This window comes from Aegilops tauschii, chromosome 4, assembly GCF_002575655.3.
Source record: "Aegilops tauschii subsp. strangulata cultivar AL8/78 chromosome 4, Aet v6.0, whole genome shotgun sequence".
Taxonomy (NCBI): Eukaryota; Viridiplantae; Streptophyta; class Magnoliopsida; order Poales; family Poaceae; genus Aegilops; species Aegilops tauschii.
The window spans coordinates 526,540,591-526,568,020 of NC_053038.3; the positions used below are offsets into that span (position 1 = coordinate 526,540,591).

Below are 27,430 nucleotides of genomic sequence, written 5' to 3' on the forward strand. Positions count from 1 at the left end.
TTAAGTCCAAGCCCATCATCGAAAGATTGACATTGGTGTCTCAAAAGGGTTATCAATTCTTGATTTTCTCAAAAGGCTATAAATAGCCGGGTTATAAAATTTCCGGCTTACAATGGAGGCGTAATAAATCGCCATCGGCCAAGAGCCGCCGGGTATTTAAACTCCGGATTTACTTGTCAACAGATAAGGTATTTGAAATCTTTAAATAGCCAAACTTGGCTGGATTTTCATTATGATTTGAATGATTGAGGTTTTCAAACCGGGTTATTCAAATGTTTAATAGCCAGCATGGCTGGATTTTTATTATGGTTATCAGTAACTAATATTATGATTGAGGTTTTCAAAGTCGCTTTGGCGCAATGGCTATTATTTTATCAATGGATATGATTTATTCTACAATGAAAGGAATAGTCCCGAGTCGCTGCAGGCTTATAACCCGACACTTGGGGGCTACATTATTCAAGTTGAGATTACATCAAATATGCAAGTCCTATGTCACTGCCAGCATGCACCAGCACTTGGGGGCTAATGCAAAGTCATTTTTTGCTCACTTCATTGAAGACCCGAATCATCACATCGTAATGAGCCGGCCCTTGGGGGCTACCAATTGCTCCTGGCAACAATTCAAGACAATTCTAGGATGACCCGGCTACACTATTATGACTATAGCCGACTCATGGGGGCCACACAACTGGATTTTATTTAAAGCCATGGTGATAAGTCCCGGCTTATTCATGCTGATTAAACCGGCCCTTGGGGGCTACAGGTAATATGGATATAAGGGAAAATATCTTCAAATTCTCAGTTTTGAGTAAATCAGATTGACCTGGTTTCTGCAAAAATCATAAACCGGCGTCGGCGACAATTATGACTTGGCATCATCTATTTATAACCCGGCAATTTTGGTACTCATAAACCGGCAAGTTTTATATCTTTAAGCCACCTGAATATAAGTTGAATATTTGAAGACCAATATTTTTGTCAAGTCAGAGCATTGAAAGCCGACTCAAGTGGATTATCTCTTACAATATTTCTCAACAAGAGACCAATGTCAGCAAATTGACTCTGAAGCTGGCCTGTTGACCCGGATTTTTCAAAGAAAGTATCTGGATTTTTTGCATTGGCAAAATTTGAACATATCTGCTAAAGAGATTTGCTATGAGATTATGGATACATATCAAGAAGGAAGATGACAAGGACTTAAGGATGATCATGTGCCGGCTTACAAAGAATATTTAACCCGGAACACAACCTGTCAAATTTGTTCTTGTGTTTATATTGCAGATTAGTTTAACATGGATAAATCCAAATTAAACTGGGGGCTAATGTCGGGGATATACCCCGCGGTATGACCCGGCCGGAAGTATGACCCGGTCGGACTTGGCGCTTCACCGTGACCCGCCGGAGGACTGGCGACTCACGGGTCTGGCGGCTCACTGTCAGATGACTCACGAGCCGGACGACTCACGGATGGCCCCGACGGCGGGTCAGATAGAAGACTAGGCCCAAGGCCCAGAAGGCCGGCTCATGTGATGATGGGCCGGCTTAAGAAGAAAGGGATGACGAATATTTCCTTTACGAGGAAGCAAGACCCGGACTTGTAATTAACTTGTAAGAGAAGATAGACTAGTCCTAGTCCTACTAGGACTCCACATGTAACCCGCCCCTCTAACTTATATAAGGAGGGGCAGGGCTCCCCAAAAGAGGGACAGGCAACAAGAAATAATCTCTAGGGCTAAATACCGAGAGCCGGAGCCGGCGACTCCCCATCGTGAGCATAATGAGACTTAGCCTCAAACAGCACGTAGGGTTGTTACCGGATGATGTTTCCCGGGGCCCGAAGCTGTCTAAACCCTTGTCTTGTGCGTTGATCCGCCCTGCGTCTCTCATCCCAATCAACCCCTCTCAAGCTACTACATAGATGTGCTGGCCTCACGACTAAGTCCTTACGCCTAGGACATCTGACGTGTTAATTCCACGACACAGGGGCTGTCCAGGGAAGGGAAGTTACGGATATAAAAAATTACATCCGTGGCTACTTCCGTAGAGTTGGAGTCGATGCAAAAACCCGACGCGGTAGTACCGTAAGCCAGCCGCGGTACTACCGCGCGAGGCGCGGATGTAAAAAATTACATCCGCCCCTTACTGCCGCGTACCTGCGGAACTAAGCAGGGACCACGGTACTACCGCTTACTAGAAGCGGTAATATCGTGGGTCCTTGCGGTACTACCGCACCAGCGGGCGGTACTACCGCAAGGTCCTGCGGTACTACCGCTCTAACGAGCAGTACTACCGCACCCCCTAGTTTGGCAAACAAGAGCAATATTTGCATAGACAAGGAAAACATAGGATGCTATCAAAACGCAGCTAAAGACAACAGATGGAACCAATAAAACCAGAACTGCCATAACTTCTGCAAATGAGCTCCGAATTGAGCAAACTCAAGCTTGTTGGATACAAGACAACGAGTGGCATCAAAACACATAGAGGAGAGAAACCTCCAACAGAGAAGAACCGGCATAACCTCCAACATCGAAAACATCATAGAAGATGCAAGTGAACTCCGTTTTCGATGAACTCGAGCTTGTCATCAAGATGACCATAAGCTCTAAGACTCACAAAGAGAACCAAACAAGAACCAAGAAACATGATGCAAGGATGCAATGGTTTGAGCTCTCTACTAACGATACGATCAAGCTACCAACTTGAGAACCCCCCTTGATAGTACGGCAAACGATCCTATAACCCGGTCTCCCAACTACCACCATGAGACCGGTAAAATAGAAAACCTATCAAGGGAAAACCTTTGCCTTGCACATGGTCCACTTGAGCTAGATGATGACGATCTTGACTCCCTCAAGTTGGACCACCTTTCTTGATTGCGTTGGCTCGATGAAGACTAGATGATTGCTCCCCCATAGTCCACTATGGGTGAGCCACTCTTCGGCTCATCTTCACAAGTCCATTGTCACCACAATGGGCGGCAAGCTTCAAGCACTTGATATGTTCGTGATGCATCACTTGAACTTGCACACCGCATCCTAACCCCACAAAGAACTCTCACAAAGACCATGGGTTAGTACACAGAGCGTAATTGACAATGCTTACCATACCATGGGATCACTTGATCCCTCTCGGTACATCTTCTACGCTTTGTGAGTTGATCAACTTGATTCACTCTTGACTTAGTCTTGATCAACCTTGAATCTTTCCAACTCTCTTCATTTGGATGATGTCTTGAAGGTAAACATGAATGAACACACAATCTTCTTCTTCAAGACATGCTTGCAATAAGCTCAACACTCACATGACCAATCTTTTGGATAATTCCTTAATAGCACCTTGGTCAACTCATAAACTCCTTGAAACCAAGACATGGACTTCAAGAAAAGCCTATGGACAAAACCTTCAAATATAACTCAAGGCAACCATTAGTCCATAGAGATTGTCATCAATTACCAAAACCAAGCATGGGGGCACCGCATGTTCTTTCAGCATGGTATCATCATTTCATCCACATAGCATTTTGCCTAATGAAAAATTATACTAATGCCTAATGTGTACCAATATCATTTCATAATGCTAACTAGTTCTTAGTTCTAGTTTTATTGTGAAAACATGAAACAATATGGAATAGCATGCCATAATTTAATCTGGGATAATGCAGCATGCTCCATATTTGCATAACCATGCAGTTTTTTTGGCTAATGCAGTACATGAGGCACACCCAGATTTGTAACGAAAGGCTAAATTGCCTATTTAGGAGCACAATGTTGCCTAACAAAAATGACACTAAATTGCCTAACAAACACATGAAGCAATAAACACAGTTTATTTGCATAAACGACGCCTTGGCTGTGCTACCTAGCTAGAAAACTAATACAAACAGTTCGCAATCACCGGCTCAAACACAACACAAGCAAAAAAGCACAAAAAGCTATATAAATGCATCCACAGTATTACAATTGAAGTAACACCATTACTTCCGTAAAATCTCTGATTCCCAGCTAAAGTAACAAGCTAATCTGAAAGCAATAGTCCAGCGTCGAAAGAACTGTAAGCCTCCAGAGGACCAAAACCACACCTCTGGATTATTTTTCTACAAAAAATGCAGCTGCCTACCGAAACAATGACGGAGCAAAAGAATTAACAGGTCCAATCCACTCCCAATTATGCGCAAAAATAGTTGAGTTGTCGCGGGAGGGGGGGGGGACAAAGGAAGAACGATGGCGCAATGCTCACCTTAGTGGGGAAGATGGATGCAGAGCACCAGAGGAGGTGGCGTCCTCAGAACTGCGACCGTTGATGCCTGATCCACGGAGGGCGCGCGAGCTGGAGTGGTAACCAACGATGCACTACAAAAAAAATTATATATTATAAATTAGGCAAAACAAGTGAATAAGCTAGGCAAAATAGTGTTAAGAATTAAGCAACAAACCATGGATATGCCAAAATAAATGAAACGGACAGCTATCGGCATGGTGTTCAGAGCTGTGGGATACAGATAGGAATAAATGCATCATTGGCAATGGGATGCGCAAACAAAAATTGCAATATAGTTTGAAATTTTCTGATATCAACATCAAAGTAGGCATATGCAGTTTTGCAAAAAAAAAAGTTTAAATATAATCTCCTAGTGTTTTCCATGAGGTCATCAACATTGGTTTCACGCTGCACACATTTGAAAACTGGGAACAGAGGAATTAACCTTAGGAATTGGAAGCATAAATAAATATTAGCTTTGGAAAACAAATACCTTAACAGGGGAATCCCACAAGCAAAAACAGGCAGCGAGGGTGATTGGAAAAAAAGACAAGCAAATTCACTTTACAAAGAAACTGTCAATCTGAGAAAAATATGATGAGGTGAATCTGGTTTACCAATGAAGCTGTCCCAAAAAGTGCCAAAAGGTCTGGTACGCTATCTGAAAAGATAGCCTTAATTCACTAGGAAACAGGCCAAATTTGATACCTTTAGTCAGGCAAGTTTAATGTCACTAGTTAAGAAATTTAATATCACTAATTAAGTAATTTAATATCTTTAGTCAGTCAAGTTATTAGTAATTTGGTAGCAATTATGTGTGTCCAACACCAAAAAGAAAAAGCCAATAACCTCTGTTAGACTATAGCAGAATCGGTTGTACTCATTTCAGGATGATTTGAATCATTTGAACGATAGCTAGGTTTAGTATTAATAGCGTAGAAAAACACTCAGTCCCAATACTAGTAACAATCTAACATCATATGCATTCAAGATGTGAAGCTGCACTTTGAGGAGAATCTCAACCATACTTGTGTACTCCAATGGACCAAGCGAGTTGAGACAAGTAGATATCATTTGCATGCTTCCATCACTAGCCACCCAGAGAGAGTTGATACAGCAAAGCATCAGCAACTGAGAACACAGCGAAGGTAAGTAGATACTTGCCTGTGTGCCAGCTTCACCAACAAATCACTAGGCCAATAAAATCACTGCTGCAATAAGAAACGAGTTAGAGGACACAATGAGAAATCACTGCTGCAAAAAAACACGAGTCATAGGAGAAGAGACGTTGGTGTTGCACTGCACACCAGATGGGGGAGAGGACGGGGGTGAGGGGACGCCTACAGCAACAGCAGCATCGCACGGAGAACGCCTCTCGCTGGGCGCGGACTGCGGCGTCGGATTGCGTTCTGGGCCGGAGGGAGGCGCTGTACGTCTGCGCATAGGGCTGTGGCCGGAGGGTGCGCTGCTGCGGCGTGGCTCCCGGACCGCACGGTGGTGGAGCTCGTCGTGGCTAGGGGGGTTGCGCGGTGACCGGCGCAACTAGATCTGCCGCAGTCCTCAACTAGATCTGCGTGTCAGGAGAAGGGGGAGGTGGGCGCGACAAAGAGGAAATGGAGATAGGAGGATGGAACGGTGGGCTCCTTCCTCCTTGGATGGCTAGTGGAAGGCTAATCACATTTCAATTCAATTCAGCTTCAAGTACAAGGTGATGCTTTGTTTATGGTATTTGCAAAGCTTTAATCATGGACACTCACAGATCAGCACTACTCCCTCCGTTCCTTCCTAAATATACAAGTCTTTTAAGAAGAGATTTCACTAGGAAACTACATACAGAGCAAAATGAGTGAATCCACGTTCTAAAGTATGTCTATATTCATTCATCCGTATGTAGTCTTTTAGTGAAACCTCTTAAAAGACTTGTATTTAGGAACTGAAAGTAATTGCAAGTTGTACCCTACTAGCACAGAATGAGAAAACACTACCCAAGATACATATCATTTAAAATCCATTAATAACACATCCAAACATAAAGGGTTGATTCTAAACTGTTTGCCACGCCCCTAAGAAATACTCATCACAACAGCCTCGAGCTGGCTGATAAGTCTACTCATCAGAGCACTCATCAGGATCACAGAAACGAACCGGGGTCTCCAACACATCGGTGACCAGCTGGATCAGCACCGGGAGACGCGCCTGAAGCCAGGCACCGTAGCAATTACCTTCGAGTACATGAACAACAATATCGTTTAGCACTATGCTCAGATCTTTGACTTGGGCTGAGACTAGATCCTCCTTCAATACGCCCAAGGCTTCCTTAAAGCACTTGCCCAGATGTGAGAGCTTAATTTCTGAGTTCTTCATGAGTAGGATGGCTTCCAGGGCGCCCCGTTCCAGCTTGGCCTCCTGAACCATGAGCTGGGGTAACACATCATGCTCGAGCTTTTGGATTTCCAGCGACAAGCCTGCCACGACCGAGAGGGAATCCAGCTCCGGGCATTCCCAGGACCCCGACTCCATGATCAGCGGGCAGAGGAGTGCATACGACTCGCACGCTATGCGCACCGACTCCAGAGAGACAAGATTCACATCCATGTGCTCATTGGAGTGGCCCAGCTCATCGGCGCGGGCCTGCAGGTCTTGGATTTGGGCATGGGAGTGGATTTTGTAGAGCTTCGTCATTTCCTTTTGGCGGACTGCAGGAGAAGAGTTGCTGCTACCAGCTGGTACAGCACAAACAGAGGAGGATTTAATGTCAGGAAGAGACCATACAGCACCAATCCAAGCTTCTACTTAATTAGTTAGGACAGCAGCAAATTTGCATTGTGCGACAGAATAGTTATTAATATGAAGTGAAAGCAATTCAACCATGTATACTGATAGGCAACTAAACAAAAAGAATGAATACACTCAAACACCCAAAACAGAAAAATAATTAACAGAGGGAATATAATATAATTTGGTTCAAAGTAGATAGAGATCCCATCATTCATTGTATTATTGTGTGAGCAAGAAAATTGCATCTCCAGAATTAATGCCTCACCATCAAAGGAAACAATAAACTAAACAGCTGGGAAATAATTGCTAATAAACTAAACAGCATTTACAGAACTCCTCAAGAAGAAGACTAGAGATTGGTTGGTAAAAGATACATCATCATTGGCAAATATTAGTATCACATATATAATAAATAAACCCAAACGATAACCAAATACCTATCCAAACAACAGAGCTGGAAAGCAGCACATATGACTAGAACATTAATCAGCAGCTGCAGGTTACGTGCTGTGCATAAATATTTTAGGATACCAAAAAATATTGTTACCTATCCAAACAGAGCTAGAACATGAATATGCAACAAATCTACTACGCTCAAACACAGTTGATAAAAAAAAATTAACATTCTGGCATAAACTGAAATCAAACAACATAGCATGAATTCCATCCAAATTAATATTCGTTTTCTAGCTTGATTTTGTTGTTTTTCGTCCTAATTCGAAATTTCCCCACCAAAAATAGCCCCAATTTTTGTTGTGATTTGTTGGCATGATACAGTTTTGTTGATTTTGATCCATGGATTTGCTTGGTTTCGAGTGGATCTAGCATTTCCCCAAGTTTCCCCATCTTTCACCCACAAAATCCCTCCAATTTTGCCCCCGAAATCATCAATTTCCGCCCAAAATCGCGACAGGCACAGTTGAGAAACCAAAATCTGACCACAACCAAGCAAACCCTAACTAAAACGTCAGATTGATTCCTTATTACGGATAATCGAACCTAGGTGGTGTTACCAAACAAACCCTAACTAATTAAATCCTATCCTAGTCGAGGTTCCTCATACGAATGAATACTCAAAGCCAAAGCCAGGCAGGATACAAGACGGCGCCGCGCCTACCAACCACAATCGGAACGAGCAACTCCGGAGGGAGACCACGCTGGCTGGATCCGAGACCTACGAACCAGCGCCGCGCCTACCAACCAATCGGAACGAACTCCAAGCTGATCGGGATGTACAAGCATGTGCTCACCTCGGGCGGGCGGGCGGGCGGGCGGGCGTAAGATCTGATCTGGAGAGGAGGACGAGGCGTCGGGTGATATCCGTGAGATTGGGTCGACAGGTTGCGGGGAACGGCGCGAGGCGATGGAGTGCGGGCGGCTTTTATAGGAGAGAGGGCAAGAGGGGTTCGGGCCCGTTTAACCCAGGCCGTGCCGGGCCGGGCCGGCCCATTTGGCCAGGTTTGGTATCCGCCTCGCATTCTCTGATTTTTTACCAATTTATTAATATTAATAGTAGCAAAAATGCCCGTGAGTGCAAGTATTGGACATATAGTTTATTGCATGGTTACTTATAATTGTATCATGATATTTATTTATTTAACTAACACATCATGTTTTTCAATTTGTCTTCAAATCACCCGTGTGATTTATATATATCCACCCACTAATGCATCATGTGTTTCATCAGTTTATCTTGTGATTTAACCCTGCATTATTCCTTTCTTTTAATAAAAACTGAGACATCCCTCGATTTTTTTGAAATTAAAACAAGAAACAAAAACAATTCTAGACCTAGCTAGAGTACCAAACCTAAGATAAAACAAGAAAACTTGCGACATATACACACAAACAGAAAAAAAAACAAAACATTCAAGGATATTGGCTTATGGGTCCAGTGAGATTGTAAATTGTTTATACTTCCCTAAATAGTAAATACTCAAACACAGGCTTTGTCACACACATTCTCAACCACAGGATTAACAACTCTAGAAGCTTCAGATGGGCCCTACGTGTCATAAGGCCCAGTTCCATAAAGTTAAGCCCACGTCGATCTTTATAGTGAGTCCGACTTTCATTATTAGAAAAAAAAATGAAAACTACATCTTTATCCTTTCACCTAAACTGCTCCAGCAGATTTTCCATCTCTAGCGCCGCTCATCCGTCGTGCAATTAATCTTCGCCCATCGTTGGCGCTGGTTTGCATCCCTGCTGTCTCCCAACCTACCAACCGGGGCACAGGATCACCAATGCCACTTTCATAGATCAGCTTCGTCGCACGGACATCCGAGCTCCCGTTCGCACCGCAAGAGCTAATACAAGGCTCCTGTGGTGGCAAAAATTGAAGACCGTTTGGTTAGAGCAAATGTGAACTCGTAGCTTCGTTAAGAATGAAGACTGTTTGAATGCAAATTGCTCTTTAAAAACTATTTTTTTAATAATTCTCATGTAAATAACTATTTTACAAAGATAAACCAACTATTTTTAAAATAAAAACATTGCAAAACCAAATTAAATCATTACTGTCTCATGATTTCTCTCTTACACGCTCGTGAGTTGGAGATGGCCAAGCATCACATCTAGCACTCCAGCGTGTACCCGCTGCTACTCCGAGCGATGCCGATGCGGTTCGAAGCTTTTGACCCTCGTTGGCGTTTCATCGAACACGGTGCGAGCGGACATGAGGTCACCACCACCGGCGCATGCATCGAGACAGTTGAGGAATCATGAGTTAAATTATCCTACTCATGATCTGGAGTTAGCAGCTGTGGTACATGCATTGAAGATCTGGAGACACTATCTGATTGGTCACAAGAGTGATATCTACACCGATCATAAGAGCTTGAAGTATATATTCACTCAGACAGATCTGAATTTAAGACAACGTCGCTGGCTAGAGTTAATCAAGGATTATGAACTGGAGGTACATTATCATCCAGGTAAGGCGAATGTTGTAGCTGATGCTCTCAGTAGGAAGAAATATGGCAACAATCGTAAGTTGAGGCCAGAGGCAGAAGAGTTGTATGCGGAGTTGCAACATCTGAACCTTGGTATTGTTGCTAGTGCTATGGAGATAAAAGTGATTCCTACATTGGAGCAAGAAATACGTAAGGGTCAGCTAGAAGATGAAAAGCTAAATCTTAAGGAGAAGTACTAAGATGTATCTAAGATGTATCTAAATCTTAAGGAGAAGTACTGCTGGTATGGATTGAAAAGAGATGTGGCTGAGTATGTAGCTATATGTCACACTTGTCAGAGGGTAAAGACTGAGCATCAGAGACCCGCTAGTTTGTTGCAACCAATGAAGATTCCTGAGTGGAAATGGGAAGAAGTCGGAATGGACTTTATAGTGGGATTACCACATACTCAGCAAGGTTATGATTCTATATGGGTAATAGTGGATCATCTCACTAAAGTCGCTCACTTTTTGCCTGTCAAGACTACTTATAGCGGGGCAAGATTGGCAGAGCTATACATGGAAAGAATAGTATGTCAGCATGGAGTTCCTAAGAAGATTGTGTCTGATAGAGGTACGCAGTTCACGTCTATCTTTTGGCAGAAAGTGCATAAATCTTTGGGAACGAAGTTGAATTTCAGTACAGCATATCAGCCTCAGACTGATGGACAGACAGAAAGGCTCAATCAGATTCTTGAAGATATGTTGAGAGCTTGTGCATTGCAGTATGGTACTAGTTGGGATAAAAGTTTACCGTATGCGGAGTTCTCTCACAACATCAGTCACCAGAATAGTCTAAAGATGGCACCGTTTGAAGCATTGTATGGGCGTAAGTGTAGAACACCGTTGTTCTGGAATCAAACGGGTGAAAGTTAAGTCTCTGGACCAGATGTGCTCAGGAATGCCGAGGAACAAGTCAGGTTGATTAGAGAGAACTTGAGAGTCGCACAAACTCGTCAGAAGAGCTATGCAGATAATCGAAGAAGAGAATTAATTTTTGGAGTAGGAGATTATGTCTATCTGAAAGTATCTCCTATGAGAAGTCACTAGTAGAAAAAGGGCCATTTGTCTCGGTTCCAGAGGGCCATTTGTCCCGGTTCTGGAACCGAGACTGAAGGGTCGGGACTAATACCCAAAACCTTTAGGCCCGGTTTGCTTACGAACCGGGACCAAAGGCCCTCCACGTGGCGCTGCCTGGGGCGGGGGAGGGAGGACCTTTAGTCCCGGTTGGTGTTACCAACCGGGACTAAAGGCTCCACCTTTAGTCCCCGTTTGGTAACACCAACCGAGACCAAAAGGCGGCCACGCGTCAGCAGCTCGCAGTCGCTGGGGTTTTGTTTTTTTGGAAGGGGTTTTTTGGGGTTTTGGAGGGTTAATTTAGGGGTTTCATATTGTGTTAGCGAGCTAATAGAGGGAAGTTGTAACACCCCGCATGTAACTAGCCATATTTGTAACTCCAACTCTTGCCATTTTCGGCTATGCGTTATGATATTCCCTCCGTGTTCGGGTTTTGTCTTTCGTTTTGCATTTTGTTCATGTCATGCATTTCATATCATGTCATCATGTGCATTGCTTTTGCATATGTGTTCGTCTCATGCATCCGAGCATTTTCCCTGTTGTCCGTTTTGCAATCCGGCGCTCCCATCTCCTCCGGTGCACCCCTCTTGTTTTCTTTTGTGAGCGGGTGTCAAACATTCTCGGAATGGACCGAGGCTTGTCAAGTGGCCTTAGTATACCACCCGGAGACCACCGGTCAAGTTTCGTTCCATTTGGAGGTCGTTTGGTACTCCAACGGTTAACCGGGCATCCGCAAAGTCCATTTGTGTGTTGCAGCAAACCCCCCTCAAAACCAGCCCAAACCCACCAAACTCTCTTCCATGCTTTAGGCCGTTCGATCACGATCGTGTGGGTGAAAACTGCACCTCATTTGGACTCTCCTAACTCCCCCTACCTATTTATATGTGACCCTCCCGAAATACGAACGCAGACGAAACCCTAGCAACTTCCCTCGCGCCGCGGCGGACGTGTCCGTCCGCGCCGGACGCATTGCGCCGCCGCCACGGACCAGTGGCGCGTTGCCACGTGGCCCTCCGTACACCGCCGCCGCCGAAGCCCACAGGCCCGTCCGCGCCCTCCCGGGCCCGGGCCGCCGCCCGCCTCCGCGCCCCGCGCTGCCGCCTGCCCGCGCCGCACCGCCCCTCTCCTCCGTCGCCGCGCGTCCCCTCCGGCCGGCTACCGCCTCCCTCCTCTGCTCCGGCGCCGCCCTCCATCGCCGGCGACGAGCTCGAGCTCCATCGAGGCCATCCCGATCGGATCTGGAAGTTACTGTAGCAGGTTGACCCGAGACCCCCCCGAATTTGCTGTCTTTGATATTTTACAGCATTTGCCCATGTTCATCATTGCATAACTCACTGTGTATAGCTCCGTTTCGCGCGTGTAATACGTCAAATTGTTCGTCTCGTGATGCTCTACATTTTGTTCAATTGCACCATGTTCATTAGAGGTCATCTTGATGCCCAAATCTCTGTTGCAAGAGGGCTAGTTGCTGTTATCTGCTGGTTCTTAACAGAACTTGGAGATTTGTCATTTTTGTATCTTTTAATCTGTGCATCTTATGGGCATGAGCTCTACATGTGTTTTGTTGTATGCCATGCCATCTTTCCAGTGGTGTATGCCATGTATTTTTGTGATCTCTGTGGTGACTAGCACAAGCATGCAAACTAGGCTTCGTAATGTTTCTGATTTCAGGGACTTGGTGAATTCTCTAAGTCTGTCTGCTGTTATTTTGTTGCCATGTAAATTTGATGCTACAGAGAGATCCATGCATATTTTGGAGATTTTCAGTAAGGATGTTTTGTAGATATTGTTGTAATTGATCCATTCCTGCCCTTGTTGGTAATTATGGAGTGCCATAGCATGACTCAATCTTGCTCTACTTTTGCTATAAAATATTTCTGGCAGATTCTTAACATGATATGCAACTTTGCCAAGCTTGTTGTAGTTGATCCATACATGCTATGCTTTTGTTTTTGCCATGGATAGATTCATAAACATGTCATATTGCTGTAGGTGTGCTTGTTTTGTCATGAATTGCTTTGTGGTGAGTGCATCAAGCTCACCAAGATGCCTTCATATTATTATTTCTGCCATGCTCTGTTTTCTGCCATGTCTGAAACCTGATAACGAAACTTGCTATGTTTACATGCTTGCCATCATATCTTATGTTCCTTTTTGTCTTATGGTCAGTAAGGGACTTGTGTCCTATGCATTTAGTAGAATACTTCCATGCCTTGTTTTGCCATGTTAATTTCCTGTAGCTTGTTGATTTTGTGCTCTGAACATTGCTACCTGATGCTGTTTTCTGCCATGTCCAGTAATTTCACAAAGTCTGGAACCTGTTATGTTTTGCACTTTTGCCATGCTTGTTTGAGCTTGATATGTTGTGAACTAGCCGTAGCTCGATGTTCATCTTTTGTCAAGCATCTCCTGTAGATTACTGCCATATGCTTTGTTGCTATGTTGGAGTGCTGTAGCATTGTTACTTGTTGCATTCGAAGTGCTATCATGCTGTTAATCGCAGATTCGTGTCATTCTTGTTTTGCTTGCCATTTGCAAACCGTGCATCCGTTTCCGGTGATCTTTATATCGATTTCGACCGAAATCATCTCATCTTTCCAGTGGCATGCTTGGTTTGCCAAGTTACTTCCTTGTTCATCATTTTCCTTCCAGAGCACGCATTTGCATCGCATATCATATCTCGCATACCATACATGTTTTGCATCATGTTGCTTGTGCATTTCTCGTGATTGATTGTGCTTCCGTTGCTTGTGTTCTTGTCTTGGGTAGATCCAGGAGACGAGTTCGTGAACGAGGAACCTGTTGAGTACGCTTACGAGGATCAAGCTCTCGACAACTCTGAGAACCTTGCAGGCAAGATGACCACCCCTCGAAATCACTTCTATCTTTGCTTTGCTAGTTGTTCGTTCTATTGCCATGCTGCTCTACCTATCACTTGCTATATCATGCCTCCCATATTGCCATGTCAGCCTCTAACCATCCTTTCCTAGCAAACCGTTGTTTGGCTAAGTTACCGCTTTTGCTCAGCCCCTCTTATAGCGTTGCTAGTTGCAGGTGAAGTTGAAGTTTGTTCCATGTCGGAACATGGATATGTTGGGATATCACAATATTCTCTTATTTAATTAATGCATCTATATATTTTGGTAAAGGGTGGAAGGCTCGGCCTTATGCCTGGTGTTTTGTTCCACTCTTGCCGCCCTAGTTTCTGTTATACCGGTATTATGTTCCTTGAGTTTGCGTTCCTTACGCGGTCGGGTGATTTATGGGACCCCCTTGACAGTTCGCCTTGAATAAAACTCCTCCAGCAAGGCCCACCCTTGGTTTTACCTTTTGCCACCTAAGCCTTTTCCCCCGGGTTTTCGCGAGCCCGAGGGTCATCTTTATTTTAAACCCCTGGGCCAGTGCTCCTCTGAGTATTGGTCCAACCTGTCAGCCGCCGGTGGCCACCAGGGGCAACTCTGGTCTGGCCTATCGGAAGCTTGGACAATCCGGTGTGCCCTGAGAACGAGATATGTGCAGCTCCTATCGGGATTTGTCGGCACATTCGGGTGGCTTTGCTGGTCTTGTTTTACCATTGTTGGAATGTCTTGTAAACCGGGATTCCGAGACTGATCGGGTCTTTCCGGGAGAAGGTTTATCCTTCGTTGACCGTGAGAGCTTATGATGGGCTAAGTTGGGACACCCCTGCAGGGTAATATCTTTCGAAAGCCGTGCCCGCGGTTATGAGGCGGATGGGAATTTGTTAATGTCCGGTTGTAGAGAACTTGTCACTTGACCCAGTTAAAATACATCAACTGTGTGTGTAGCCATGATGCTCTCTTCTCGGCGGAGTCCGGGAAGTGAACACGGCCTGAGTTATGAATGACGTAAGTAGGAGTTCAGTATCACTTCTTGGTCATTACTAGATGATGACCGTTCCGTTGCTTCTCTTCTCGCTCTCTCTTGCGTATGTTAGCCACCATATATGCTTATTGCCGCTGCAGCTCCACCTCATTTCACCATCCTTTCCTATAAGCTTAAATAGTCTTGATCTCGCGGGTGTGAGATTGCTGAGTCCTCGTGACTCACAGATTCTACCAAAACAGTTGCAGGTGCCGACGATGCCAGTGCAGATGATGGGATCGATCTCAAGTGGGAGTTCGATGAGGAACGTGGTCGTTACTATGTGTCTTTTCCTGATGATCAGTAGTGGAGCCTAGTTGGGACGATCGGGGATCTAGCATTTGGGGTTATCTTATTTTCATTTGGATCTTGACCGTAGTCGGTCTATGTGTGTATTTTGGATGATGTATGGATTATATTTATGTATTGTGTGAAGTGGCGATTGTAAGCCAACTCTTTATCCCATTCTTGTTCATTACATGGGATTGTGTGAAGATGACCCTTCTTGCGACAAAACCACTATGCGGTTATGCCTCTAAGTCGTGCCTCCACACGTGGGAGATATAGCCGCATCGTGGGCGTTACAGAAGTGGCCTCTCTTTTTCCGTGCTTGGTCGACTCTAGCTACTACACATATAGAGAGAACGCGATGCTAGCTAGTAAGCAAATAAAGGAAACCATTAATTACACAAGATCGTCATGAACATATATAGAGAGAAGTGACATCTCTTTCTTCGTGCTTGGTCGAACAACAAGTTTTCGTATATCTATCCGACGCTGCTACATATGTACAATATAACATCCCTTACAACAGTTTCAATTTCACATGGCGTTCTCCTTGTTCAGGTATGACGTGGTCAAGAAAGAATCCCGCCAATTCCTCTTGAATTGCTCGTATGCGATCATGTGGTAGGAGTTCATCCCGCATCTGCCAGATCTAATTTAAAGAAGGGGTCAATACATATATATGAATGAAACTCAACACAATTGATGGTAATATATAGAATAAAATTGTGAATATTGTTTACGTACTTCAAATTGTTTCTCAGAGGAGGCCCTTCAGAGGTATAGTAGCGAATGAACTCGCATACGTAGTATCCACATAAATGAGTGTTGGGTGCCTGCAACAAGCACTTTACGAGAATAGAGTTCAATCAAACTGATAAGCAAGCATGATAATGGTATTGATGAAACTAGAATCAATGAGAGATGCGCGAAACTAGCTAGTACTACTTACTTTGGGGTGTGTAAATCGCAGCTCCTTCTTCAGACTCGGAACCTTAGCGGTGAGCGTTTTCCAAACCCTGGCAGGCAAAGAAAATGATTACTTGATATCAGGAAATGAACGGAAGTTGCCGATATGGTCCCGGTATTGATTGAACTTACTTCTGGAGCATTGCAGTCATGTCCGCATAATACTTGGGATCTTTACGGAGCGAGTCTAAGACAGTTACTAATGCCCCGTCAAGGTTAATGGATAGCAGAATATAGTGGAAGCTGCGCACATATAACTCATCAATTACATTACTTAACCATGAGTAAGCGGAACCGAATATGCAGAAGACAGTAACACTCACTTGAAGTTGTAAGGAAAGAGTATTTCCCTTTTGTTTTGATGTGTAAGGAACGTTTGTAGTAAGTTTTTCTCGGTATCTTCAGCCGCCTTTCATACCGACCATTCATTTACGGCATTTGGGCTAATGAATCCAACGTCGAAGATTCCTATTTTTTGCATTCGACCATCTTCAATCTGCATAATATAGTGAGGATAATTATATATACATGCAATGAACGAGCTGAGCTAGAGACTTAATTATAGAAGTAATACTTACAGACAGTAGCAAGTCATGAGTTGTTTGTCGAGGGCCTTTTGATTGTATAATTGAAATAACTCCACAAATTCAACAGGCAGCGGGTCGACTCCAAGGAAGTCATGCTCTTTTTTAATTCCGACTAACAAACTGTCTTTCCTAGACTTCCTGTAGGTTTCCATGTACCAGCCATGCAATTTTTGCATCATCGTTGTTAGATGAGGATGATCAGGTTTGACGAGAGGCTTCCCGTGCTCGTATCTAAAGACGTCTACTACCTCAGCCGTTTCAAACTGTACATCATCGCGCAGGTAATCATCAAGAGTGGTACCGGGTAGTAGCATCGGATGATTAGCGATATCGCTAGACACATTGAGCGGGGGGCACGATTGCTTCTCCTGTTCGCCGAGCTGGGGAATTGTTTTCCCACTTCTTTGTTTTTTCGCTCTTGCAGCACTGGAAGTACTTCCCGACTGCTGCGCTTTAGCATGTGTCTTAGTAATTATGCGGTCATAGTTGGAATCCGGTGGAGGCGGTGGTGGTCGCTTTAGGGCATTGATAGTGCGCTTCACTTTCACCGGATCTACCTTCTCCTTCGGAGGTGGAGTTTTCTTTGCAAAATGGTCCCTCAGTTGGGCACGACATATGTCCTCATTTTCCTGCTCGGTCCTCTCATATGGTAACTTTTCCAGAGAGATGGACCGTATCTGAATTGGCTCCCACCTTTGCTTGTACTGCTAGCCGCTGGAGCGGCGACGTCTCTCTTCCGTCGTTGCAGACGAGGCGGAGAAATCTGACGCGTCGAAGGAGCCGGAGCGGCGGCGTTTGTCTTCCGCCTTGCCGACGAGGCTGAGGAGGAGGCGGACTGCTTCGACGCGCCGGAGTAGGCGAAGGAGGAGGCGGAGTGCCCTCACGCGTCGGAGGAGCCGGAGAAGGAGGCGGAGTGCCCTGATCACTCGCCGGAGGAGGAGGAGGAGGTGGAGTGCCCTGACTCGCCAGAGGAGGAGGAGGAGGCAGAGGCGTCCAGTTTGGAAGCTTGATGTACTCCTTCTGCCATAGACATGTACTCCTCAGAGCATGAACCAACCGATTCTCCCCTTCACCTGTAGAGTGGTCAAGCTCGAGCTCCTCAAATCCCTCCATTACTTCACTCACCATCACAACAGCATAGCCATGTGGAATCGGACGGCAGTGAAAAGTTCCGTTGGGTTGGGAGGTGCAACAGAGCCGACATCCGCCTTGAAAGTGAGGTTCCGGCATTTCGTCATAAGCTCGCAATGTTGAGCCTCCGTGATAGTATCCACAGGGTAGCTAGGAGACATGAAGTCAGGCTGAACGGGCTCCGTGGAAGCCACGCTGCTTCTCCGCTGAGATGGCGGGGTAGCTTCGTGCCGCTGAGATGGTTGGTCGGCAGCTCGCTGGCTCTTAGCTTCCTCTAGCTTTTGTAGTCTTGCATTGAGCTTCTGCATGTCGCTCAGCTCCTCTTTCCTCTTTCTCTCCCGGCTTTTGTAACCGCCTGCATCGGGAAACCCAAACTTCCATGGAACGGATCCTGGTGTGCCTCGTGTTCGTCCAGGGTGCTCAACATTCCCTAGGGCCTCAGTCAGCTCGTCCTTCTCTCTGTCAGGAATGAACGTCCCTTCCTGCGCTGCGGTGATATACTTCTGAAGCTTCGTGACGGGTATTGCAAGTTGCTTGTCCGTCCAACGGCACTTCCCTGTTTCAGGGTCCAAAGTTCCCCCAACCCCGAAGAACCAAGTCCTTGAACGGTCTGGCCAGTTCAATGTCTGTGGTTCGACCCCTTTAGCAATCAGGTCATTCTCAGCTTAGTCCCACAACGGCCGGGCTTTGAGGTAGCCACCTGACCCTCTGTGATGGTGATACTGCTTCTTTGCAGCGTTGTTCTTGTTTGTCTCTAACATTTTCTTACTCTTGTCCGATGTCTTGTAGGCTACAAATGCGGGCCAGTGATCTCTTATCTTCTCAAATCGGCCGGTGAATTCTGGAGTCTTCCCTTTGTCGACAAACTTTGATTTCAACTCCTTCTTCCACCTCATGAATAGATCTGCCATCTCCTTAAGAGCACACGCCTTGACCAGTGGCTCTATAACTGGCTTATTAGGATCCTCCTCTGGTGGTAGGGTGAAATTTGCCTTCAGCGCGGTCCAAAGATCATCTTTCTGTATATCGGTGACATAATCACCTTCAGGGGCTTCGTCCTTAGGCTTATTCCATTGCCTGATGCTAATCGGGATGTTGTCCCTAACAATAACTCCGCACTGAGCAGAAAATGCGTCCTTGGTCCGCTCGGGTTCAATCGGATGGCCATCGTCCGCGAGTGCTGTGATCGTGAACCTTTCATCCTTGCGCAACCTCTTCTTCGGGCCTCGGCTCGTTACCGAAGTTTGGCTCAATTCGGAGGGCTATAAAAGAAGAAAGAAGAGTTAATATATGTACATACCAAAACAATTAATGCATCAATTAGCTAGCACTACAAAAAAATACACTTCCGTGATGATACGTGTTTGTCACAGTAGGTCGCGTTTTTTGTCATGCATGTACATCCATGACAAATTTATGACAGAATCAAGATAGTCATACCTGTGCTGTCATAGAAGTGTTCCATGACATTACCAAAATTATCATCACGGAAGTGTCCACTTCCATGACGATAAATCGCGCATCACAGAAGTGCTTTCGTCAAGGGTGACCGACACGTGGCATCCACCGTAATGGAACGCCGTTAAGCTATCGGGTCGGATTTTGGATCCGATAACCCGTTAACAGCCCCGACCAATGGGGATTTTCCATGTGTAAAATCATCATTGGCTGGAGGAGACACGTGTCAGGTCCGCGTTGGCACAGGTGTCACTCATCCAATGGGCGAGACGCGCCTATGATATGTTGACACGTGGACCGGCCCATCAAGTTTAAATGGGCCGGCCCAACTGAAGGCCCACAAGATTTTGCGGACCATAATGGGCCGGCCCAGCTAAAGGCCCACGAGATTTTGTGGATCATAATGGGCTGGCCCAGCTAAAGGCCCACAAGATTTTGCGGGCCATAATGGGCCGGCCCAGGTAAAGGCCCACAAGATTTTTGTGTGCCATAATGGGCCGGCCCAGGTAAAGGCCCACAAGATTCTTGCGGATCATAATGGGCCGGCCCAGCTAAAGGCCCACGAGATTTCACTGACATTAATTGGCCAGCCCAGCTGTAGGCCCACAAGATTTTGAGGACCCTAGTAGGCCGGCCCATTAACTGGCTGCCATGTTTTGGGCCAAATGCCGACCCATATTTGATCCGGTCCATTAATGGCCTGCCCCGCTCCGGGCCTAATAGTGGCCCATATGAGATCCGGCCCATTAAAAGCCTACCACGTTCTGGGCCAAATTACGCCCCAGATCAGGTCCGGCCCTTTAAGAGGCTTTGGGCTCAATTATGGCCCATATCATATTCAGCCCGTCAACTGTACACTATGCTTTTGGGCCCACTTGCTAAAGGCCCACTTAGTAATTCGGCCTGATATTAGTTTTGGCCAGTTAAGGGCCCGTTTAACATTTCGGCCCTATATTAATTTCGGCCTGTTAAAAGCGCGTCATATAGTTGGGCCTAACTACGACCCGGTTTGCATCCGGCCTGCTCGCAGCCGATATCTGATTGGGTCAAACAAGGACCGAGACAATTTTGGTCTGTTAAAAGCCCGTGATTTGATTCGCACAATCATGGGCCGGGGTTCATTTCGGGCTGCTGCCGGCCCGTGAGCTGTCTGGAACGTTTCAGGCCCAACCTACATCGTGATTGCATGACGGCCCGATTATGTACCGTAATTTTATGGTTTGGCCAGTTTACTGCGAAGACAGGATATATATACAGTAAAATAACTGCAGCATCGTGAATAAGAAAAAACCTAGACTATACAATAAAGAATTTACGGCATATTACATCCACTGGGCATCAAAGTTTGCCACTATGATAATAAAGCACAAGCAGACAACAGATTACATACACTAGGCATCAAAGATCGCCACCAGTGCAAATAAACACGCCGACAAAATAATATACAAAACCGACAACACTTCAATAGAGTTCAAGAAAGGTTAGCCCTGCTGGGGAGCTGCAGCGCAAGCAGCTGAGCAAGATGATGAGACTGCGCTTGTTCAACACTTATATCTTCCTCACTCTGAAAGATAAACAAGCAGACAGATGACAGGTTTTGCACATAAAAGTATCAGTGCTGACAATTCATCACATTTCTTACTGACGAATAAAGTGACACAGTTTAAAATTGCATTGACACAATATGGTATTGTTCAGGTCAAGACATGGTAGGAAATGACATTGTGAAGGAGTTGGCAGCTTCACGACACCACTGGATTACAGATCAAGAACTCATAAGTATCAATGGTTAGTGTGCTGTCAATTTATACCATTTCAGATTGGCAAATAAAGAGACGGTTTAAATAATAGTAGAATGATATGACATTGTTCATAGTTAAGGCATTGCAGAATATGACATTGTGTTGTAGTGGGTAGGTTCACCACCCCACTGGATTACGGATGAAGAACAGAAGCATACATGCAGTGCAAAAGAAGATCACTTGCTCTGTATAGTTTAATTTACATGGTATGAAGAAGGAACTTGGTTGTACAACTGAAAACTTAAATTGAGAAAGGACAAACTTTTGTTTATGAACTATATAATAAACTTTAAACAAGCAATTTGATGCAAACACCCAAAAAACGTTTGCCCCTGACTGCTGGGACCCACCAGCTACATCTTCGCACGCAAGGAAGTGCGTCCGGGCAGAAAAAAAAACGATTCGCCCCCCTGACTGCTGGGACCCACCAGCTACATCTTCGCAGGCAAGGAAGTGCTTGACAGTCGGGACCCACCTGGTCGAAGCGTACGTAGCGTTGTGATTCTAGTCGCGAACATGTACGTACATAGATACTGGTGGATGTAGAGGCGCGCACGTGTCGTAGTAGAGGCGCGTACGTGTCGTAGTAGAGGCGCGCACGTAGCATGTACACGTACGTACAGCGGCCAGGGTGCAAGAAAGAAAATACGGCCACGTATGTGTACATACGGGCGAGGTCTCGAACGCCTACTCGCGCATACGTACGGCCAGGGCTCGTGTACATGGCTGGGTCGGAACGGAGAAACAACGTCGTCGTCGTGTTCATGGGGAGGCAACGGAATGCGTCGTGTTCATGGGGAGGCAACGGAATGCGTCGTGTTCCTCGGGAGGCAACGGAACGCGTGGGAGCCAACCGGCTGGGTCGGAACGGAATGCATGGTCGTGTTCATCGGGAGGGCTTGGACGGAACAGGCGATGGAAACGAGGCCTGGCGTACCGCACAATGGAGGAAACGGACCTCCTACGTTCGGAACAGGGTCCTGTTGATCGGGAGGGGTGTGGCGTACCGCAAAACGGAGGAAACGGACCTCCTACGGTCGAAACGGGGTCTGTTGATCGGGAGGGGTGTGGCGTACCGCAAAACGGACGAAACGGACCTCCTACGGTCAAAACGCGGGTCCTGTTGATCGGGAGGGGTGTGGCGTACCGCAAAATGGGACTCCACGGGATACTATTCATCTCCACCGTCGACCTCCTCCAGCCTCCAAGGGCTACCGTCGACCTCCTCCAGCCTTCACGGGCTCCTGTTCATCCAGCCTCCACCGCACGCTACTCCACCGTCTACTGTTCAACAACCCCTCCACGGGCACCCCTCCACCGTCTACTGTTCATCCAGCCCTCCACACCACGGGGTCCTGTTCAACCACCCCTCCATGGGCACCCCTCCACCGTCTACTGTTCATCCAGCCCTCCACCACACCACAGGGTCCTGTTCATCGAGAGGCAACGCCACCGCTCACTGTTCATCCAACCCCCCCCCCCCCCCCCCCGCAACACTCACTGTTCATCCCAGAGGCAACATCGATAGGCTTCTGTTAGCAGCAGTAGCGAAGGAATCGCTCGATCGGGTTCAGTTAACAGCCATCGATCGATCGCTCGGGTTCAGTAACGCGTAGCCTGCAGTGCAATCGCTCGGGTTCAGTTAGAGCCCAACGCCTCGCTCAGGTTCAGTTAGAGCCAACGCCTCGCACACACGCGCGTACGTGTACGAGAGAAACGCGCATCGCTCGGCCCCGACCTACCACCGTAACCGGGAACTCCCCGAAATTTTCCTCGCCCTCGCTTCTACCATGGTTTTTTCCGTCATGGACGGCCTAAAGAATGTCATGCAGCTGCGTCTCCGGCCCGCCCAGGACGAAAAGCCCATTTTCTGTCATGATTTTTTGTCATAGAAGTAGGAGCCCACCACATCTATGATGATACCGGGTTTTGTCACAATTATCGTCATAGAAGTGTCATATGTATGACAGAAATTTTTTCGTTCGGCCCAAAATGTCACGGATGTGTCTTTTTTTTGTAGTGTAGTCAGCACAGGCTTAATTAATATATATACCTCACCGGACTTTGCAATAGCTCCCTCCTCCGTTCGGTCATCGGAGCTGTCATCATTGTCTCCTTCTTCCTCCGGCATTCGGTCACCGGAGCCATCATGATCGTGTCCTTCCTCCTCCATTGTTTGATCACCGGAGCCGTCATCCTCTCCTTCCATACCATCGGTGTCGCTGAGAAATGACAAGACATCACGTCCGGCGAGGATTATCTCCCCCAACAACTGTTCTTGTTCCAAGTCTCTTTGAGCCATAGTTTCTGCAAATATTAGAACATGGCAATTAATATACAAACATGAATGTCCGACGTCCGGTCCGCCTCTCTCATGAATGTCCGACGTCCGGACCGCCTCTCTCATGAATGTCAAACAAGGGATTCTCTTAACCTTTAAGGGATTTAATTAACAAATGATACATAGACTTGTTCGGGCGAGAGGGGGTTGATCGACGTCCCCCCTCATGTTGAAGTTACCGGAGTTTTCTTCTAGTGGTTTGGGTGGCCTCGAGAGATTGTCGGGTAGGGGCGGGAGGGGGTAGGAGATCAAGAACAATTTTTTTCTAGGGTTTATCAACAACGGCATACATTCCGGATCCGTTGGAAAGCTCTCGGGGAGCCGATGCCAACGTGATGATAGGGGGCCGGGGTGCTCCCGTGGCCTTGTTGATAGATAGAGCCGATGCCAATGTGATGATAGAGCCGATGCCAACATTTTCACTTAACACAAAAACTACCTTCAAAAAAAGACTTGCTTCGCCGCGGGTGCTCGGTGCGACGTGAACTCGGTGGAAAAACTTTATGAAAATGCGGTGGTGGCCGGGCCGGGCGGTTTTCTTTTCCTTCTTCATGTTTCCTTTGTTTTTTCTTATATGTTTGTTTTCGTTTTCACTCTACATTTTCGTATATATGAAAAACAACGAAGACTTTTTACATGAACATATACACACATATACATGAACATAGATACATATACATGAAAAGAAACATATACATGAACATATACACATATACATGCCCGCAAAAAACCCTAAACGATGACGGGGCGGCACACCATGGGAAAGGGGGGCTCACTAGGGGGGGCGATGGCTGGAGGCCGGCGACGGGGACGAGGACGGCGGCAATGGGGATGAGGACGGCGGCTCGGGGAGGTGACGGGGACGGGGACGGCGGCTCGGGGAGGTGACGGGGAGAGGACAGCGGCGACGGGGGCGAGGACGGCAGCTCGGCGAGGCGACGGGGACAGGGAGGAGGATGGCGGCTCGGGGAGGCGACGAGGACGAGGACAGCGGCGACGGGGATGAGGACGGCGGCTCGGGGAGGCGATGGGGATGAGGACGGCGGTGACGGGGACGAGGACGACGGCGACGGGGACGAGGACGGCGGCTCGGGGAGGCGACGGGGACGGGGACGAGGACGGCGGCTCGGGGAGGCAACGGGGAGGCGACAGGGACGAGGACGGCGGCTTGGGGAGGCGACGGGGACGAGGACGGCAGCGACTGGGATGAGGACGGTGGCTCGGGGAGGCGACGGGGCCGGCGACGGCGTCGGGGCAGCCTGGCTGTGTCGAGGAGGTCGACGTCGTCAGGGGGAACTGCGAGATGAAAATGAAAATTTTCACAAGTGCTACTTATATACACACAACATTGGTCCCGGCTGATGGCACCAACCGGGACTAATGCACCCCTTTAGTCCCGGTTGGTGGCACCAACCGGGACCAATGGCCTTGCACAGCGGCGTGGTGAGAGTTTAGTCCCACCTCGCTACTTGAGAGAGTGCCACACCTGTTTATAAGGCGCGGTGCGCCAGAGGCTTTGAGCTCCTTGACAGTGTCCTGGACTAGGGGGTACTCACCACGTTGTCTCCGGCACTATTTGTGTGTTTTCCGCATAAGTCTCGCAGTGCAACGCCGGACACCTTTAGAGATTCGGCAAAAATTCTCGGATATTGCTATATATGCATCAATTTCGAATTGTATCTTCGGTCAATAGTTGGGTTGCCTGGCTCCTGTGCTTGCCTCCTATGTTCCGCTTTGTTCGGCTAGGTGTGCAAAGGGAGAACCACTGCGATTGTGCTTCCAGCTCACATGGTTAAGCACCGCAGTGGAGAAAGCCGAAAACTGACTGTCGCAATAAGCGTAAACTGGTCAGCAGTCTAATGACTATATTAAATGACGGGCCGTTCATAACATTGGCCAAAGTGTTTACGGCTTGACCTCGGCTGTCGCGAATACTAAGCGGGGGGGCTACTTGCTGGCCTCCCAACTTTAAGCTCTTATGACTAAGTGAAAGTTATAAAGCCCGCATATCTGATTGCCTCGTTTCCGCCAACACAACCGCCTTCGGGCACCGAGACATCGGCTAAGGGTTGTTTTGTTATTTCAGAAACACCCTACGTAGCATCTACAAGGGGGTAGAAGCCGACGATGGGCCACTTTCAGATTATAAACGGTCGCAACAGAAGTGAAAATTTGGGTTCATTTAGACCATAGAGTTTGGAAGCTTTCCCCGAACTAAATCCTCAGTATTTTCCTCCCACATTGATCGGAGCTGAGGTTTCATGATCATACTTAGCATGACAACCCAAAGAAAGGAACCGATAGCGGGACTATTTTCTTTGGACGATGTTTCTTATGTTAAACAATAATATAACATGTCTCTCCGCGTACCTTTGTTTATAAAACCGTATGGCCGGATTGCCTTGTTTGCTGTAAATCTTTGCCCTCATAAAGGCTTTATAAAGTAGGACAAACACCCCTCGGCTGCTGGCCGAGGAGGTTGAAGCCGATGGTTGGTCAACAAAGTTTTGTACAATGCGGATCCGAGCATTAATGACGTAAAGTACTTGGATACATAGAGTCATTACATATAATTTGTGATTTTACTATGGATATCGATCCTTAATTCGGCCTCCCGTGCCCGCATTAAGGCTCGGGGGCTACTGGGCTTCGGGCTTATTATTTACAAATATTAAAAGGGCACATTGATCCCCTGATCTGGTGTTGCCACCCGACTAGTGTCTCGGGGGCTACTGCATTGAGAATCCAATGCAGAAAATTTAAAATGCAATATAGTTTTCGAGGATATTATTATCCTCAGGTTGGTCGGCCACACCCAACCTGAGTCTCGAGGACTTTGCACACCGCGTTTCTATTCCTAAGTATGCTGCCGAGCTGGGAATTGATCCTCAGGCCGATTTTGTGAATCAACCTGAGTCTCAAGGGCTTCTGGGATCAGCGGTATTATGTCATCCTTCAGGTGCATCTCGGGTTTTAGACCGACACACATCTTGAGGGCTACTGGTTATACATATTAACAGCAAATAAATTTGCACGCATCGAAAATAAAAGCCGCAAACAATCAGCCCATGACCGAGGTGCTGATCCACCTCGAAAGCATTTCGGATATAGCTCGGATGCAAGTGGCTGGCTCCATAGAGGGCATTTACGGCATTAAGCTCGGCTAAACTCCTGCAATCTTTTTGAACCAAGGTGATCTATGACACCTCGGATACAGCCCAGCGTTGGAGCTCGGACATAGTCCGGCGTTAGACCGCTCGGCGATCCACGACCCTCTACCCTAGTTCCCGACCCTCGACCCCCCTCATGTCACATTTGTATAGTGTCAAAGGATTCAACAAAACCATGTCTTCATTATTAGGCGAAAGTAACAGGTGCATGATGGTACGAAGCTCTCCAAAGTTATTTTAGAACGGAGTCCCGGATAGGATAATTCGCTTTTTGGTACAAAGTTCAACATTTGCTGAAATTGGTACCAAAAGGAAAATTATCCTATCTGGGACTCCATTCCAAAATAACTTTGGAGAACTTCGTACCATCATGCCCCGGTTACTTCCGGTTAATGATGAAGCCATGAATTTCTGAAGTAAATATGCCCTAGAGGCAATAATAAAGTTATTATTTATTTCCTTAATTCATGATAAATGTTTATTATTCATGTTATAATTGTATTAACCGGAAACTTAGTACATGTGTGAATACATAGACAAACAGAGTGTCCCTAGTATGCCTCTACTTGACTAGCTTGTTTATCAAAGATGGTTAAGTTTGCTAGCCATAGACATGTGTTGTCATTTGATGAACAGGATCACATCATTAGGAGAATGATGTGATGGACAAGACCCAATTGTTAGCTTAGCATTATGATCGTTGTTGTTTATTGCTACTGCTTTCTTCATGACTT

At 46.6% G+C, this 27,430-nt stretch overlaps 1 protein-coding gene across 1 annotated transcript; it reads right to left on the bottom strand.

The window, feature by feature from the left end:
* Positions 1–6,234: 6,234 nt before the first annotated feature.
* On the bottom strand, positions 6,235–8,383 carry LOC109753500 (uncharacterized). The gene is made up of 2 exons (XM_020312394.4): positions 8,292–8,383; positions 6,235–6,986 (listed from the first exon to the last, which is right to left on the bottom strand). Exon 2 carries the CDS (start codon positions 6,943–6,945, stop codon positions 6,370–6,372), a length of 576 nt encoding a protein of 191 aa, XP_020167983.1. The 5' UTR covers positions 6,946–6,986; positions 8,292–8,383; the 3' UTR covers positions 6,235–6,369.
* Between the last annotated feature and the right edge of the window lie 19,047 nt (positions 8,384–27,430).

Coding starts and splice junctions, on each gene's coding strand:
- LOC109753500 (XM_020312394.4), bottom strand. CDS start 6,945: ATGACGAAGCTCTACAAAATCCACTCCCATGCCCAAATCCAAGACCTG.